The 17,674-nt window shown below is 47.4% G+C and overlaps 1 protein-coding gene across 3 annotated transcripts; it reads right to left on the minus strand.

The window, feature by feature from the left end:
* FKBP2 (FKBP prolyl isomerase 2) lies at positions 1–14,106 on the minus strand. Of its 3 annotated transcripts, none has more exons than XM_070766231.1 (6): positions 14,031–14,106; positions 8,905–9,083; positions 4,347–4,459; positions 2,524–2,570; positions 2,289–2,324; positions 1–201 (listed from the first exon to the last, which is right to left on the minus strand). In XM_070766231.1, exons 1-6 carry the CDS (start codon positions 14,089–14,091, stop codon positions 140–142), a joined length of 498 nt encoding a protein of 165 aa, XP_070622332.1. In that variant the 5' UTR covers positions 14,092–14,106; the 3' UTR covers positions 1–139. The 3 variants fall into 3 exon arrangements, with proteins under 3 accessions (XP_070622332.1, XP_070622335.1, XP_070622334.1); XM_070766234.1 differs by having other exon boundaries at positions 13,997–14,072; XM_070766233.1 differs by lacking the exon at positions 14,031–14,106 and adding an exon at positions 12,144–12,950.
* Positions 14,107–17,674: the final 3,568 nt, after the last annotated feature.

Below are 17,674 nucleotides of genomic sequence, written 5' to 3' on the forward strand. Positions count from 1 at the left end.
TTTTTGTTTTTTCCTTTTTAATTTGGCCCAACTAGGAGCGACAAACCCTTCTCCAGATCCTTCTCTGGCCCGTCCGTCCGTTTTTCGCCCGCGCAACCCTCCCCGCGTGAGCCCCCTCTTCCTCGGCCGAGGCGCCCAGCTATAGTTCTTGGCGGCGCTCGATCTTCAGCAGTTCGACTTCAAAGATGAGCGTGGCGCCGCCTGGGGACAGCGTGGGGGGGAAAAGGAGAGAGAAAGAAGAAGGCAAGAGATTGAAGGATGGATGGATGAAGGGAGAACTGAAATGTGGTCCTTTAAAACAAAAAATCCTCGCGGCTGGATATGAATGAATTTTTTTAAAAAATGGAAGGGTATTTTAATTCCCACAATGGACAATTGGCTGCAAAGGTTGATGAGAGTTAAAAGACAGGGTTCAACTGACTTGCTTTGATGAAAGAACTGAAATTAATTTTGTTTCTACTTGGAAACCGTTTCTGGACTTTATGCTTGAGATGGACAGGGAAAAAAAAGCCACATGCAACTTTGGTGTTGGGTTTTGTCGATTGGATGGTATAGAAATGGCTACGACGTGTTATTATGCCAAATTTCTACTTGGAAACCATTTCTGGACTTTATGCCTGATATGGACAGGAAAAAAAAAGCCACATGCAACTTTGGTGTTGGGTTTTGTCGATTGGATGGTATAGAAATGGCTACGACGTGTTATTATGCCAAGTTTCTACTTGGAAACCGTTTCTGGACTTCATGCCTGATATGGACAGGAAAAAAAAAGCCACATGCAACTTTGGTGTTGGGTTTTGTCGATTGGATGGTATAGAAATGGCTACGACGTGTTATTATGCCAAGTTTCTACTTGGAAACCGTTTCTGGACTTCATGCCTGATATGGACAGAAAAAAAAAAGCCACATGCAACTTTGGTGTTGGGTTTTGTCGATTGGATGGTATAGAAATGGCTATGACGTGTTATTATGCCAAGTTTCTACTTGGAAACCGTTTCTGGACTTCATGCCTGATATGGACAGAAAAAAAAAAGCCACATGCAACTTTGATGTTGGGTTTTGTCGATTGGATGGTATAGAAATGGCTACGACATGTTATTATGCCAAAGTAAAAAATTGAGGTGCGTTATTAGCTTACTCTACTGAGCCAAAGAGCGTTAGAAGTCAATACATTTCTTTCTCACCCTACAATTTTTCCTCTTCCACTTCTCCTCCCCTTTGTTCCCGTTATGTTGTGGTTAGCTCTGGCCCAGCTCCTGCCCCAAGGACTGTGGATGTGGGGGAGACATCCACATGCTGCAGGCCTGTTTTGCCCCCGGTGGAATCTGCTGATGAAGGCTCCTCTGACCAAGAAGACATGAGTGACAGGGAGGAGGAGAGTGGGGCAGACAGCTCAGAAGGGGATCAATTCTCTAGCTCCTCCTTGGATTCGGAACAAGAGTTAGTGATACAGCCACGCATGCGGAGAGCCTGACAGAACACATTATGCTCATTTTTTTCTTTGCCTTTCTGCATTTTTCCAGTTTGTTTAACTATTAAACATCTGTCATTGCGTCAACGAAGTCAATCCAATCAGGATAAAGGTCCAATGGGAGAAATTAAGAGGAAGGTGTTATGGAAATTGTAAATTCTTCATCGCTTGGTTAAACAGAGTATGACGTCCTGTTCTGTGGCTGAGTAACTTTGGGCCAAACACCAGGAGATGGTGAGTTGTAGGTCCTGCTTTAGACACGAAAGGCCAGCTGGGTGACAATGCGCCAATCACCAGAAGACGGTGAGTTCTAGTCCCTCCTTAGCAAGAAAGCCAGCAGAGTGACTTTGCGCCAATCACCAGGAGATGATGAATTCTAGTCCCACTTAGAAACATAGAAGATTGATGGCAGAAGAAGACCTCCTGGTCCATCTAGTTTGCCCTTATACTATTTCCTGTATTTCATCTTAGGATGGATCTATGTTTATCCCAGGCAGGTTTAAATTCAGTCCCTGTGGATTTACCAACCACGTCTGCTGGACGTTTGTTCCCAGCATCTACTACTCTTTCAGTCAAATAATATTTTCTCAAGTTGTTTCTGATCTTGGACATAAAAGCCAGCTAGGTGACTTTGGGACAGCTCCTCTCTCTCTCTCTCTCCCTCTCTCTCTCTCTGGCTGAACCACCTCACAGGATAGTTGTTACAGGGGGGGGGGAGGAGGAGGAAGATGTGTTGGAAATGTCCGCTGCCTGATTTGCAAAAATGTTGAAGGCGAGATGCAAACGAACAAAGAAATAAAGTAAAGAAATAAAATACCTGGGATTTTAGGCGGTGCTCCTCGGTCTCCATAACCTGTGAGATACACAACAGAAGCCAAAATCAACCGGATATCGAAGGATGAAAGGAAATACCTCTAGTCAAACTCGGGAAAAGTTAAAATTTACATATATCCTAAGGGGCAACGAGCCATTGCCAGGGCATAGACTTGACTTTAGGAGCACGGTGCCCACCCAGGGTTAACGCCTGCCCTGGTTTTGCTCTCATTCCTTACCGAGTTCTGAAGGGATGACTAACTTCCTTTTCTCTCCTTCGCACATCCTGAAAGAGCAAAAGAAACGAGAAAGGAGGCCTCGTTGGCTTTAAACAAATCTTGAGGACTAGAATCCATTTACTTATTGTATTTATATGCCACTCTCTTCAAACGGACTCTGAGAATTTTAGTCTCCGCTCTTTTAAACTTTGCCCTTCCAAGCCCAAGCAGGACAAACTATATTTTAAAAAAAGGCTACAAGCGACCGCATTGAAGATAAATCACCTGAACGAAACAACACAGGCCCACATTGTTCCCGCGTCGCTGCCAAATAGGCCTCTGATCTTGCAGAGAAGGACCAAGGGATGGAATGCCTTGCACTCGATTGAAATATGCACGCTAAAAAAAGAGCCGGGGGTGGCGCAGCAGGTAGAGTGCTGTACTGCAGGCCACTGAAGCTGACTGTAGATCTGAAGGTCAGCGGTTCAAATCTCATCACCGGCTCAAGGTTGACTCAGCCTTCCATCCTTCCGAGGTGGTTAAAATGAGGACCCGGATTGTGGGGGCAATAGGCTGCCTCTGTTAAAAAGTGCTATGGCTAACATGTTGTAAGCCACCCTGAGTCTAAGGACAAGGGCGGCATAAAAATTGAATAAATAAATAAATAAAATACCTCGAGAGCCCCAGGAGGAAATGCTCAGGGCAAAACCAATTAGCCTTGGAGAAATACAGCCAAAAAATTCTGGGACATGATAGGATATAATAATAATAATAATAATAATAATAATAATAATAATAATAATAATAATAATAATACAGTGATCCCTCGTTTTTCGCTGGGGATGCGTTCCAAGACCACCCGTGAAAAACGAATTTCCATGAAGTAGAGGAAATATATTTTTTTTATGTATTTAAAGAGTATTCGGACTTTTAAAACCCACCCTTTGCATTAAAGAATCATTCTATAATGCTTCTCAGCTGGAACTACGTGTGATATCCTACCAGTTTATTTAATAGAGTACAGTACAGTAGTACTGTAGAAGGATTTTATGAATTTTTAATGGATTTAATGGTTTAAGCCCCCTTTGAAAACCCGTGAAATGGCGAATCCATGAAAGATGAACCATGAAGAAGCGAGGGATAATAATAATAATAATAATAATAATAATAATAATAATAATACCAGTAATAATAATAATACCGGTAATAATAATACCGGTAATAATACTAATAATAATAATAACAACAACAATAATAATGTATTAGGCTTGTATGCTGCCCCTCTCTGGGTTCTTGGTGCTCTCTGAGCTTGGTGGTTTATTTGCAGACGTTACGCGACCCAACTGGGTAATGTCACCCATGCTAGAAGGGGTGTTTGCAAGCAAACCTCACACTCCCTTCTAGCACGGATGACGCAACTTAGTTGGGTCCTGAAACATCTGCAAGAAAACCACTAAACACAGAGAGTATCAGGGACCCCACCCACAGTGATCTTCTTCCTCCTTCTCCTCCTCACCCACTCAAACTAAATCCCTTCCTAGCAGTGATGGTGCTACCTAGTTGGGTCATGAAAAGTCTGCGAGAAAACCACCAACTGCAGAGAGCACCAAGGACCCCACCGTTCTCCTCCTCCTCTCCATTAACCCTTCTCCCTTCTAGCACTGGTGACATTACCTAGTTGGGTCAAGAAACATCTGCAAGGAAGCCACCGAGCTCAGAGAGTCAACCCTGAGCAACAGAAAAATTCCCTTTCATTAATAATAAAATATTCGATTCTGCTCGCCCATCATGGGCGCCCCCAAAAACCCCCTCGAACCCCCTCTTCCCCAGAAGCCGGCTTTTACCCGAGCAGGCCTTGTTCCCAGCCTTTGATGACTTGTCCGGTGCCCAAAGAGAAGACGAAGGGCTGATCGCGAGTTAAGCTGCTGTCAAACTCCGTCCCGTCTTCCAGTTTTCCCTGGGAAAGCGCAGAGAGGAAAATGAAACGGGAGGTGAGTGAATGTGACGGACGGCTGGTTTGTTTTCATTCGAAACTGAACATTGGCACTGAGACCTTGCCCTTTCCTGCTTACAACCCTACAGCAGGTGTCAGCAACCTGCGGCTCTGGAGACACACGCGGCTCTTTGGGCCCTGTCCTGTGGGCTCCCTGTCGAGCGATCCCACTCCTCACCATCACCATGGGGTACAAATGTTTGTCTGGTGGTGGGCACAATCACTTAGCACTTGTTATATGTTGTGTGTGTGTTTCTATATTATAAAAATCAATAAAAATATTTAAAAATAAAAAAAGAATATTTTTTTGTCTCTGCCAGAGAATGAAATTTCCTACAGGGCCCCAAATCTTTGCGAAATAGGGCAATGGGGCATATTTCAGAGTCTGCGGAGAGGGGCGGCATACAAATCCAATAAATAAATAATAATAATTTATATACACGATCAATAAATAAGGAGACTTCCATTTTGTTGGGTGACTGCACTGTGACTACAAGAGGGAGCCAAACACCCTTTTCATGGCATGCGGTCATTGCCACGTCAATATTCCGGTTTTCCTTGCCCTCAAATCAGCTGTTGGTGGAGATTCTCAGGCGTCCAGGAAATAGCTGCCCCCCTTTTTTTTCAAGAGGCAATTGGACTTTCTTGTTTTTCTCCGGAGATGTTTCACTTCTTATCCATGAAGTGTCTTAAATTCGATTCTGAAGAATTTAGTTCTGAATGGATGAGAAGCGAAACATCTCGGAGGAAAATTTCAATTCAACTCAATTCATTAGATTTGTATGCCGCCCCTCTCCGAAGACTCGGGGCAGCTCACAACAATAATAAAAACAGTATAATAATGGAACAAATCTAATAATAAAATTATATTTAAAAACCCCAACAATTTAAAAACCATACCACACATACATACCAAACATAAAATATAAGAAAGCCTGGGGGAGATGTCTTAATTCCCCCATGCCTGGCGATATAGGTGGATCTTGAGTAATTTGCGAAAGACAAGGAGGGTGGGGGCCGTTCTAATCTCTGGGGGGAGTTGATTCCAGAGGGCCGGGGCCGCCACAGAGAAGGCTCTTCCCCTGGGGCCCGCCAAATGACATTGTTTGGTCGACGGGACCCAGAGAAGGCTCTGTGGGACCTTATCGACCGCTGGGATTCGTGCGGTAGTAGGCGGTTCCGGAGGTATTCTGGTCCAATGCCATGTAGGGCTTTAAAGGTCATGACCAACACTTTGAATTGTGACCGGAAACCGATCGGCAGCCAGTGCAGGCCACGGAGTGTTGTAGAAACGTGGGTGAATCTAGGAAGCCCCACGATAGCTCTCGTGGCCGCATTCTGCACGATCTGAAGTTTCCAAACACTTTTCAAAGGTAGCCCCATGTAGAGAGCAGTTCAGTAATCGAATCTCGAGGTGATGAGGGCATGAGTGACTGTGAGCAGTGACTCCCTGTCCAAATAGGGCCGCAACTGGTGCACCAGGAGAACCTGGGCAAACGCCCCCCTCGCCAGAGCCGAAAGATGATGTTCCAATGTTAGCTATGGATCAAGGAGGACGCCCAAGTTGCGAACCCTCTCTGAGGGGGTCAATAATTCCCCCCCCCCCAGGGTAATGGACGGACAGATGGAATTGTCCTTGGGAGGCAAGACCCACAGCCACTCCGTCTTGTCTGGGTTGAGTTTGAGCTTGTTGACACCCATCCAGGCCCCAACAGCCTCCAGGCACCGGCACATCACTTCCACTGCTTCGTTGACTGGACTGAAAGGGAAAAGCAAGTCCAGCTGCCTTGTGAAAAGACACCTTGGGATCAACCAGGACCTGGATGACTGAGAATTCCCACTGACAGCTGATTTGTGAGGGCAGGAAAGGGGAAATCGGGCAGGGTGGAAAAAAAGGTGTGTCCGGAAACCAAACGTTTTTATGGCACTTGAGTTCAAGGGAGAAACATGAGAACGAGGAATCAGGTTTTGGCCACGTCACTCTTTCTAACTTGGCAAGGGAGTCCACAGATCACACAGGACTTTCCCGTGGTCAGCTATTCACCCTCGGCTTAAAGCTGCCACCGCCGAGCCCTGCAACAGGCGCCTGGGTGAGTCAGCGAGGGTGGTGGAGCTGAAAGACAGCTGAGGTGAGCATCCCCCGGGAGGCTGACTCAGAATCCAGGCTCACAATAAAAGCCCATGTTCAAGCCACTTCAGCCTCTAGGGAAGTTCCTAGTAAAACCCTCCACAACCGGACCACATTTGCACCGTCACACAAACCCTTTGTTGAATCAAGCCATCCAGAATTACCCCGATGGGCGGGGAAGAAAGAAAGAAAGAAAGAAAGAAAGAAGGAAGGAAGGAAAGAAAGAAGGGAAGGAGGGAGAGGAAGAAAGGAAGGAGGGAAGGAAGGAAAGAAGGAAGGAAAGGAAAGAAAGAAGGGAAGGAGGGAGGGAGGGGAAGGAAGGAAGGAAGGAAAAAAGGGAAGGAGGGAGGGGAAGAAAGGAAGGAGGGAAGGAAGGAAAGAAAGAAGGGAAGGAGGGAGGGAGGGGAAGGAAGGAAAAAAGGGAAGGAGGGAGGGGAAGAAAGGAAGGAGGGAAGGAAGGAAAGAAGGAAAGAAAGAAGGGAAGGAGGGAGGGGAAGAAAGGAAGGAGGGAAGGAAGGAAGGAAAGAAAGAAGGGAAGGAGGGAGGGAGGGGAACGAAGGAAGGAAAAAAGGGAAGGAGGGAGGGGAAGAAAGGAAGGAAGGAAAGAAAGAAGGGAAGGAGGGAGGGGAAGGAAGGAAGGAAAAAAGGGAAGGAGGGACGGGAAGGGAGGAGGGAAGGAAGGAAGGGAAGAAAGAAGGGAAGGAGGGAGGGAGTGGAAGGAAGGAAGGAAAAAAGGGAAGGAGGGAGGGGAAGAAAGGAAGGAGGGAAGGAAGGAAACAAGTGAGAGGTAAGATTGAAGGAATGAAGGAAAGGAGGAAGGAAGGAGAAAAGATAGATCGAAAACTATTTTGAGAGAGGAAGGAAGGAGAGAAAGAAAGAAGGAAAAAGAAAAAATAATAATAAAGTAAAAGGAAATGAAATGAAATGAAATTTTTAAAAAGCCACTACAGTACAGCGGTACCTCTACCTAAGAACGCCTCTACTTATGAACTTTTCTAGATAAGAAACGGGTGTTCAAGATTTTTTTGCCTCTTCTCAACAACCATTTTCTACTTACAGACCCGAGCCTCCGAAACTGTAACCGGAAAAGGCCGGGAGAAGCCTCCGTGGGGCCTCTCAATAGAAATCTCCTGGGAGGAAACAGGGCCGGAAAGGGTGGGGAGAAGCCTTCGTGAGGCCCCTCTAGGAATCTCCTGGGAGGAAACAGGGCCTCCACCCTCCCTGTGATTTCCCCAATCGCACACATTATTTGCTTTTACATTGATTCCTATGGGAAAAATTGCTTCTTCTTACAAACTTTTCTACTTAAGAACCTGGTCACGGAACAAATTAAGTTGGCAAGTAGAGGTACCACTGTATTTGGTTTGCAGAGGTGGGAGGTTGGGAGAGGGGAAGGTTGAGGAATGTGAGGCCCCTGGGTCCCGATTAACACTTCAACTCCCAGAATCCCCCAGCCAACACGCTTGTAAAGTTGAAGTCCACATCTCTTAAAAATTGCCAAGTTTTTAAAAAAACACTAAACAAAACCTGCCACATTACAGTGGAATGCGATGCGTCGTACATTAATTCTATTTATTTATTGGACTTGTATGCCGCCCCTCTCCGCAGACTCGGGGCGGCTAACAACAGTAGCAAAACAGCATACAACAATAATCCAATACTAAAAACAGTTAAAAACCCATTATTATAAAAACCAATCATACAAACAGACATACCATGCATAAAATTGTAAAGGCCTAGGGGGAAAGTGTATCTCAATTCCCCCATGCCTGGCGGCAGAGGTGGGTTTTGAGCAGTTTACGAAAGGCAAGGAGGGTGGGGGCAATTCTAATCTCTGGGGGGAGTTGGTTCCAGAGGGCCGGGGCCGCCACAGAGAAGGCTCTTCCCCTGGGCCCCGCCAAGCGGCATTGTTTAGTTGACGGGACCCGGAGAAGACCCACTCTGTGGGACCTAACTGGTCGCTGGGATTCGTGCAGCAGAAGGCGGTCCCTGAGATAATCTGGTCCGGTGCCATGAAGGGCTTTATAGGTCATAACCAACACTTTGAATTGTGACATGCATAGCCGCCCCGAGTCTACGGAGAGGGGCGGCATACCAATCTAATAAATAATAATAATAATAATACCTGGCTGTCTATTTTTGGCTATTAAGGTTCTTAAAACTTCGCTTTGGTTTCCAATACTCTCCTCCGAACACAGTTCTGTCTCCTTCCGCCTCCCAATCCCAAATTCAGGAAGACCCGGCTCTTAGCTCCGTCGTGCGTCGGCTTGGCCGTACTCACCGTGTAATGCATGTGGAGCACGTCGCCTTTGCGGGACTTGATGGGGCAGTTGTCCACTCGCTTCTTGACTCCGATCTGCAGTTTCCGTTTACCTTCCGTGCTCAGCCCAGGTGAGCAAAGGGCCCACAGAGCCAAGGTGAGCAGCGCCGTCCCCACGTTCGTCTGCATCGCTGGAGCCTCTGCGGAGGAGGAAGGGGAGACCCCACACGGATTAGCGCCGGAGCCGCGCACTCGGAAATCCCGACACGGTACGAGACGGCTGGAACGGCATGCAGCGAGAGGCGCCTTCGCAGGACGGGAGAGGATGAAAATGAGCCATCTAGGAAAAAACCCTTCTGGGAATTTGGGGAGGGGGCTTGTTCCAGGTTAGGAAGAATATCCCCTGCCTTGGACGTGGCGGTTTTAACGTCATTGCAACAGTGGGGTGTTCTATGAGTTTGGGTAGCTTTCTCGTAGACGTTTCGTGACCCAGCTGGGTAACGTCATCAGTGTTGGAATTTAGTGGGTTTGGATGGTGTGGAGGAGATGAAGGAGAAAATGGAGGAGGAAGAAGGGGGGATGTGGGGTCCAGTTTAGTTTAGTTTAGTCTAGTCTAGTCCAGGGGTAGGCAAAGTTGGCCCTGCTATGACTTGTGGACTTCAACTCCCAGAATTCCTAAGCCAACAATGCTAGCTCAGGAATTCTGGGAGTTGAAGTCCACATGTCATAGAAGAGCCGATTTTGCGTACACCTGGATTAGTTTAATTGTCATTGCACCCTGTACAAGGAAATTCCTGTAGACATTTCAATGCCCAACTAGGGAATATCATCAATGCTATAGAGGGAGGAAGGGTCTTCAAGGAGAAAGAGCCTGGGAGGTCCTTGATGCTCTCTTATGAGTTTGGTAGTTTTCTCGTAGACGTTTTGCGACCCAACTGGGTAACATCACCAGAGCTGCAATAGAGTGGGTTTATGTGGTGTGGAGAAGATGAAGGAAGGATGTGGGGAAGGGGGGTCTTGTTTAATTTACTTTAGTTTAGTTTAAATTGTCATTGCATCTCGTAGAATGAAATTCTTGTAGACATTTCAATGCCCAACTAGGGAATATCATCAATGCTAGAGGGAGGAGTGGTTTGCAGGGAGGAGGAGGAGGCTGGGTGGTCCTTGGTGCTCTCCGAGTTTGGTTGTTTTCTAAAAATCTCATGACCCAACTAGTTAACATTGTCAGTGCTAGAAGGGAGTATAAGGTTTGCTCTCTGTTTATATAGAGCGATTGCCTTTTCAATGTTGAACTTTGAAGCAGTAAACAAGGAACTACCAACTCGGACAGGGTAAACAGCAGCCTGATCAATAACTTTCCCAGGAATTCCAGCAGGCCAAGCCACTATTACATAAACATATATAATATATAAACTGTGGTCACGAAGCTGGGTCATGAAACATCTGGGGTGAAAAAAAATCACCAGGTACAAAGAGCCCCAAGGACCCACAGTAAAACCCTGAGCTACCAATATCCTCTTCTACCCACTTGTATATAAATGGAAAACGAACACCACTCCTTTTTAGAACTGATGATGTTCCATAGTTGGGTCACAAAATGTCTGTGAGAAAATCCCCAAGGTCGGAACGCACCAAGGACCCCACTCCCTGCCCATTTCAAACCTGAGCTACAAATATTCTCTTCCTATATGGATTCTCCCAGAATCCATCACAATAGCCAGAGTGGATAGGACCGTGATGGCACGCAGCTTCCCCTGCCCCCCAGAGGCCCTCTGGAGGCTGGAAACGGCCTGTTTCCCAACTTCTGGTGCGCCCAGTAGGCTCGTGTTTCTCCCTTCCCAGGCTCCAAAGGCTTCCCTGGAGCTTGGGGAGGGTAAAAACGCCCTTCCCATCCCCCTGGAGGCTCTCTGGAAGCTAAAATGCCCTCTCAGAGCCTCTGACAGCCAAAAATCAGCTGGCCAGCACAGACATGCATGTTGGAACTGCGCTAGGGCAACAACTCGCGTGCCAGCAGATATGGCTCCACATGGCACCTGTGCCATAGGTTCGTCATTACTGCGATAGATAGGTAGGCAGGTAGGTAGGTAGGTAGATAGGTAGGATAGGACAGACAGACATGCATAAATAGATAGGTAGGCAGAGAGACAGATGTAGAAGTAAAGAAAAGAAAAGAACATATAGACCTGCCATCACTGGGCTATAGTTTAGAAAGATTTGGAAAACCCACTCTATTCTCTTCCCTAACTCCTCTCTCTTTGCGATGTCAGATCCCAGTTTTATGCTGGTCTATAACGACATCTAAAATCCTGGAAAGGCTCTGATAAAAGTTGGGAGGACTCACAGAAAGCAGAACAGAGTTTGACCCATGCTGGACATATTGAATAAAGTATGAAGCTTGGCTGGGCCAGTGTTTTTCAACCTTAGCAACCTATAGGTGGACTTCAACTCTCAGAATTCCCCAGCCAGCATTGCTGTTTGGAGAATTATGGGAGTTGAAGTCCACCTACAGGAGGGGTGTTCCAAAAGTAATGCAATTATTATTTTTAACTAATTTATTGGACAGATTTGCACAAACACTTAAAATTCTTAAAAGTACATTTTTTCCAGCGACTCTGCCATGACCGGTACGCGCCCTGGAAGGCGTCTTCGGGGACCTCTCGCAAGGTCTTCATCACGGCTGATTGGATCTCTTCTATGGATAAAAAACAAGTTCCTTGCAGGGCTGGGAACAAAAAAAACCCCTGCAACGTCAGGACTGGGGGGGGGGGGCAGCATTGGCACCTGGTGTTTGGCCAGGAACTCGCGGACTCATAGCGCGTTGTGGCAAGGCGCATTTTTCGACCATAGAAGACATCCAATCAGCCTTGATGAAGACCTTGCGAGAGGTCCCCGAAGACGCCTTCCAGGGCATGTACCGGTCATGGCAGAGTCGCTGGAAAAAATGTGTAGAGGCCCAAGGACAGTACTTTGACAAATTTTAAGTGTTTGTGCAAATCTGTTCAATAAATTACTTTTTAAAAAACAATAATTGCATTACTTTTGGAACGCACCCTGTATTTCCAAAGATGCTAAGATTGAAAAACACTTTGACAGGAGATTCATATTGGCAGCTCTGACCAGACACATCAATGCCTCACTCTCGTCCATGCAGTTTTTTCGACACTCGAGATGTGTTTGGAGTTTGCATGCTCACCCCAACTTCAAACTTGGCATGCACCAGCAAGCAGCCCCACCCACTTCTCCAGAGCCTCCGGACTTACCCATGTGGCTAGCGGGGAGCCAGGCTCTGCTCCCTCCCCTGGTGCCACCACACCACCGTCCAGTCTTTCAAGGAATCGCCACCCCAGGAGTTGGCTCAGTTGTCTCTTGGCTCTGACCACCCACCCTTCCTCAAAGGATCTCGCCCCTGCTTATCTCTAACCCAGGTTTTTTTTTTTTAATAAACCTTGTGGCTGCTTTCAGAAGAGGGGACTTTGTCTCAAAATTTGGGCAACTCCTTAAAGACGTACGGACTTCAATTCCCAGAATTCTTCGGCATGGATGGATGGATAGATCCATGCCCAGGGGAATTCTGGGAGTTGAAAGTCCCTGCATCTTAAACCTGCCAAGATTGAAAAAAAAACCACTGCTCCGTTTCTTCCAAAGGAGCCTACTTTGTTTTTCCCATCCCTCCCGGTCTGCGGTACAGGTAGTTCTCGACTTGCAACAGTGAGCGAAGGGGGAAAAAAATGACTGGACGAGTTTTTCAGACTTACGACCATTAGAGCAGCCTCAAGGTTACGTGATCAAAACTGGACAACTGACTCAATATTTATGACAGTTACAGTGCCCCAGGGGGTGACATCTGACCTTCTGACAAGCAATGTCAATTGGGGAGGGGGAGCTAGATTCACTTAAAGACCATGTTACTAACTCAACAACCGCAGTGATTCATTTACGGAGAAAGGTCGTGAAATGGGGCAAAACTCAAAACTCACGGAACGAAGGTCTCACTTTAGCAACATAAATCTGGGGCTCGGCTGAGGTCGTACGTCGAGGACTAGCCTGTATCTCCCACCCACCCCAACCCCAACCCTGTTTCCCCCCCCCCCCCAAGTCAGCTTCCCCACATGCTTCTTAAGAGACCCCGTACCCTCCCTCGCCTTCCCCGCCCTTCCTCGGACCCTCCTTCTGGAAGGTCCAAACCCTGGCTTCGTTCACCACGTCCTCCTCGCTACAGTTGGTCACTTTGGCCCAGACCCACATGATGCCAGTGCCCGAGGGGTTTCTCACTTTGTGGACCCAGACGTCCCCCGACCCCCCTCCAGGAGGGGCAGGCTTCTCCCGGGGGATCCACACCTGGTTGAGCTCCGCCCCACTTTTCCGGGGAACGGCCCCTTCCTTCAGCCAAGGGAGCCCTGCCATCCTCTCGGGTGGCCTGCCTGGCTTACGGGGTACCCACACTTCCCCCGAACCATCTGTAGGGGCCCGGGGCCACTCCTTGTGGAGCCAAGCCCCCGAGTCCCGCTTGGCCCCTGTGTGGCTGGGAAGACCCCCCGAGAGGCTGCGGCTGACCCCCAAGGCCAAGAGCCCCATGCTGTCCTCCAAGTGCTCCCGTGGGCCTAGGGCCCCCAAGTCCCAAGCCCTGTGGCCATGCAAGCGGGGGGTGCCCCCTTTTCTGGGATGGCCCTCCTGAGGGCCCCCGCAGCCTTCGCAAAGGCCCCCCGGCCAAGAGGCCCTTTTGTCCTGCCCCGCCTTGCTTTGGCCGCCAGGGGGCCCCGGTGTGGCCCCCCAAAGGGCCCCTGAGCCCCCCCTGACTGGGGGAGCCCCCCACCTCCCAGGGGCCCCCCTGAGTTCCCCTGTCTTGGCCTGGAGGTCTTCCCCGGCCGTCCTAGAGTGGCCCTCACCGCTGCCAGTGGCACCACTCCCAGGGGCCCAAGACACCTGGGTCCCCACGTCCCTCAGCTCCGACCTCTTGAGCTCTTCCCGCTGAGGGGGTCCCACTTCTCCTCTCCCGGCCCCCTTCGGTTGCTCCCTAGGCGGCTGCCCCCCGCCCGGCTCCAGGCTTTTCGGCGCCCCGCGCCCGGGTCCCCCCCTTTCCTCAGGACCCCCCATTTCTCCCCACCCCTCTCACCTCGCCTCGCCTCGCCTCAACGGATACCACCCACCCTTCCTGCGCGTGCGCGTTTTCCTCAGCCCCGGCGCTTCCGCAGCGGAAGAAGCGGCCATGTTTTTTTTCTTCCCGCCTTTTCCTGCCTCGGGCGCCCGCGTCACGTGACCTCACGGCATTTCCGACCCGCCGAGCTCGAATTCAATCCGCGGGCCTCCAAGACAGAATCGGGGTTGAGGTTGAGGTTTTAAAAATCTGGGGGAGCTAACAGAAGAAAATAATAATAAAATAGTGCAAAGGTTTGATAGCTGGGCCCTTTCACGTGAGAGGTGACGTCACTTCCTCTCCGCTGGATAGAGGCGGGGGAGATCTCGAGTGGGCGAGGTCAGTGCTCGTTGAGTGGGCGTGGCTAATGGAACCCTGCCTTCTTTTCATTCTTTGGTGTCAGTACTGTATTGGTTAATCCAGGGGTAGGCAAAATTGACTCTTCTATGACATGTGGACTTCAACTCCCAGAATTCCTGAGTTGGCATGATTGGCTCAGGAATTCTGGGAGTTGAAGTCCACAAGTCGTAGAAGAGCCAACTTTGCCTACTCCTGGGCTAACCCTATGAAAGAGGCAGATGTGATTTCCTGTAAATATTTGTGTCATAAACAAACTTAATAATTAATAATAATAGTTATTAATAATCTTTTTCCTTTATGTATGCTGAGAGCATATGCACCAAGACAAATTCCTTGTGTGTCCAATCACACTTGGCCAATAAAAAAATCTATTCTATTCTATTAGAATCTCAATGTGGGGATGGGTGGGATGAATAAAGTTATTCGCAATTAAAAAATCACATCTCTATTTGTGGAGGAATTGGATCTAAGGGGGGAAAAGTTGTTGAGCCAAAATAAAGATGAAATTTATTTTATTTATTTATTCATTCATTCATTCATTTGTCCAATAGACAAATACATAGGAAGAAAAATAGACATGTAGTAATATATATAAGGGTAAAGTGAACTTAGAGGAGAGGACATATGAAAGAAAGAAAATATATATGATAAGTGAGAGAAAGGAAAGACAATTGGACAGGGGACGAAAGGCACACCAGGGCATTTATGTACGCCCCTTACTGGCCTCTTAGGAACCTGGAGAGGTCAATCGTGGAGAGTCTAAGGGAGAAGTGTTGGGGGTTAGGGGTTGACACAATGGAGTCCGGCAATAAATAAATAAATAGAAATACATCCAAAATTAAAAGAGCCGTCCCTATGCAGTTTTTATGGTGCAAGTAACAAGAATCAGAATAAAGTTGAAAGGGACCTTGGAGGTCTTCTGGTCCAATTTCCCAGCTTAAGCTGGAGAACCTATATACCATTTCACACTGATGGCTGTCCAGGGGCATCCACAACTTCTAGAAGCAGGATGTTCCACTGGTTAATTGTTCTCACCATCAGGAAATCCCTCCTTAGTTCTAGGTTGTCTCTCTCATTGACGAGTTTTCATCAGTTGCTTCTTGCCCTGCCTTCTGGTGCTTTGAAAAACAGATTAAAAATAAAAACAGTGCTGGAAGGGACCTTGGAGGTCCAACTTCCTGCTAAACCCTACACCACTTCAAACAAATGGTTATCCAACGTTTTCTTTAAAAACTTATTGCAGCATTCAAAACTTCTGGAGGCCACTTATTCCACTGATTAATTGTTCTCACTCTCAGGAAATTTCTCCTTAGTTCTAAGTTGCTTCTCTCCTTGTTTAGTTTCCACCCATTGCTTTTTGTTCTACCCTCAAGTGCTTTGGAGAATAGCTTGACTCCCTCTTCTTTGGGGCAACCCCTGAGACACTGGAAGGCTGCTTATCCTGTCTCCCCTGGTCATTCTTTTTATTAAACTACCCATGCCCAGTTCCTGCAACCGTTCTTCATATATTTTAGCCTCATCTTTGTTATTCTTCTCTGCACTATTTCCAGAGTCTCAACATCCTTTTGGCATCGTTGCAACCAAAACTGAATGCAGGATTCCAAGTGTGGCCTTACCGAGGCCTTATAAAGTGGTATTAACACTTCACGTGATCTTGATTTTATCTCTCTGTTGATGCAGCCTAGAATTGTGTTGGCTTTTTTTTTTGGCAGCTGCTGCACACGGCTGGCTCAAATTTAAATGACTGTCCACTGGGTTGACCCCTTCCTCTCCGTGGCAACCCCTCAAATATTGGAAGACTGCTATCATGTCTCCCTTTGTCCTCATTTTCCCTAGACTAGTCATGCCTAATTCCTGCAACTGTCCTTTGTAAGACCCATCCTCGAATACAGCTCATCTGTTTGGAACCCATATCGCATCTCAGACATTAACACCCATGAAAATGTCCAGAGATACTTCACCAGAAGAGCCCTTCGCTCCTCCACTCGAAACAGAAGACCCTACGAAACTAGACTTACAATCCTGGGCCTAGAAAGTTTAGAACTAAGACGCCTTAAACAAGATCTAAGCATTGCCCACAAGATCATATGCTGCAACGTCCTGTCTGTCGGCGACTACTTCAGCTTCAACCACAACAACACAAGAGCACACAACAGATTTAAACTTAATATTAACCGCTCCAAACTTGACTGTAAAAAATATGACTTCAGTAACCGAGTTGTCGAAGCGTGGAACTCATGACCGGACTTCATAGTGTCATCCCCAAACCCCCAACACTTTACCCTTGGATTATCTACGGTTGACCTATCCAGATTCCTAAGAGGTCAGTAAGGGGCGAGTACAAGTGCCCTAGAGTGCCTTCCGTCCCCTGTCCTATTGCTCTCCTATATCTCCTATACCTTTCTTCTATTCCTATATCTCTTCTTCTATTCTTTCATTGATATGTTCTATTCCTATACCTTCTTTTCTATTATTTCTTAGATATATTTTACTATGAGTATCTCCTCTATAACCTTCATCATGTATTTTACTATGTGTATATAGATATATACCCACTAAAACCCTCATTGTGTATTGGACAAAATAAATAAATAAACAAATAAACAAACAAACAAACAAACAAATAAAGTTTTTAGCCTCCAGATTTTATTAACTGGAAAAAAATGACGTCTGTTTTAGAGACACCTGAAGCAGAAAGTACGTCCAGTGGCAGAGAGTTCCCTTGCTTAATGAGGCATAATATGAATGAGGCAAACCTGGCCCTCTAGTAAATTTACGCCCAGCTTCAAAAGTGCTTTATAGAAACAGAGATGACCATCCCCTCTGTTCTCCCTGTCCAAGAGACACTAGGCCTTTCTAAATATTGACTTATCAAAGGTTAAAACATTTATTTCCCCCGGAAAAGCCAGAGGGGGTGTTTGGCTCTGTCCTTGAGCTTCCCAGTTTAGGAAGGAGTCCAATCTAGCTCATAATTCCAGTAAGTAAGTTAGTTATCACCTTTAAAGCCCTTCATGGCATTGGACCAGAATATCTCCGAGACCGCCTCCTGCCGCACGAATCCCAGCGACCGATTAGGTCCCACAGAGTGGGCCTTCTCCGGGTCCCGTCAACTAAACAATGTCGGTTGGCGGGCCCCAGGGGAAGAGCCTTCTCTGTGGTGGCCCCGGCCCTCTGGAACCAGCTCCCCCCAGAGATTAGAACTGCCCCTACTCTCCTTGCCTTTCGTAAGCTCCTTAAGACCCACCTTTGTCGTCAGGCATGGGGGAACTGAGACATCTCCCCCGGGCATATACAATT

The sequence above is a fragment of the Erythrolamprus reginae genome, chromosome 13 (genome assembly GCF_031021105.1).
Source record: "Erythrolamprus reginae isolate rEryReg1 chromosome 13, rEryReg1.hap1, whole genome shotgun sequence".
NCBI lineage: Eukaryota > Metazoa > Chordata > Lepidosauria > Squamata > Dipsadidae > Erythrolamprus > Erythrolamprus reginae.

What these genes read in the sequence shown, in the direction of transcription:
- FKBP2 (XM_070766231.1), bottom strand. Translation starts at nt 14,091, where the DNA reads ATGGCCGCTTCTTCCGCTGCGGAAGCGCCGGGGCTGAGGAAAACGCGC. An exon ending in AACGCGCACGCGCAGGAAGG is followed by an intron (nt 9,084 to 14,030) that starts GTGGGTGGTATC and finishes CCTCCTCCGCAG; the next exon opens with AGGCTCCAGCGATGCAGACG. An exon ending in TGCTCCACATGCATTACACG is followed by an intron (nt 4,460 to 8,904) that starts GTGAGTACGGCC and finishes GCGCTTTCCCAG; the next exon opens with GGAAAACTGGAAGACGGGAC.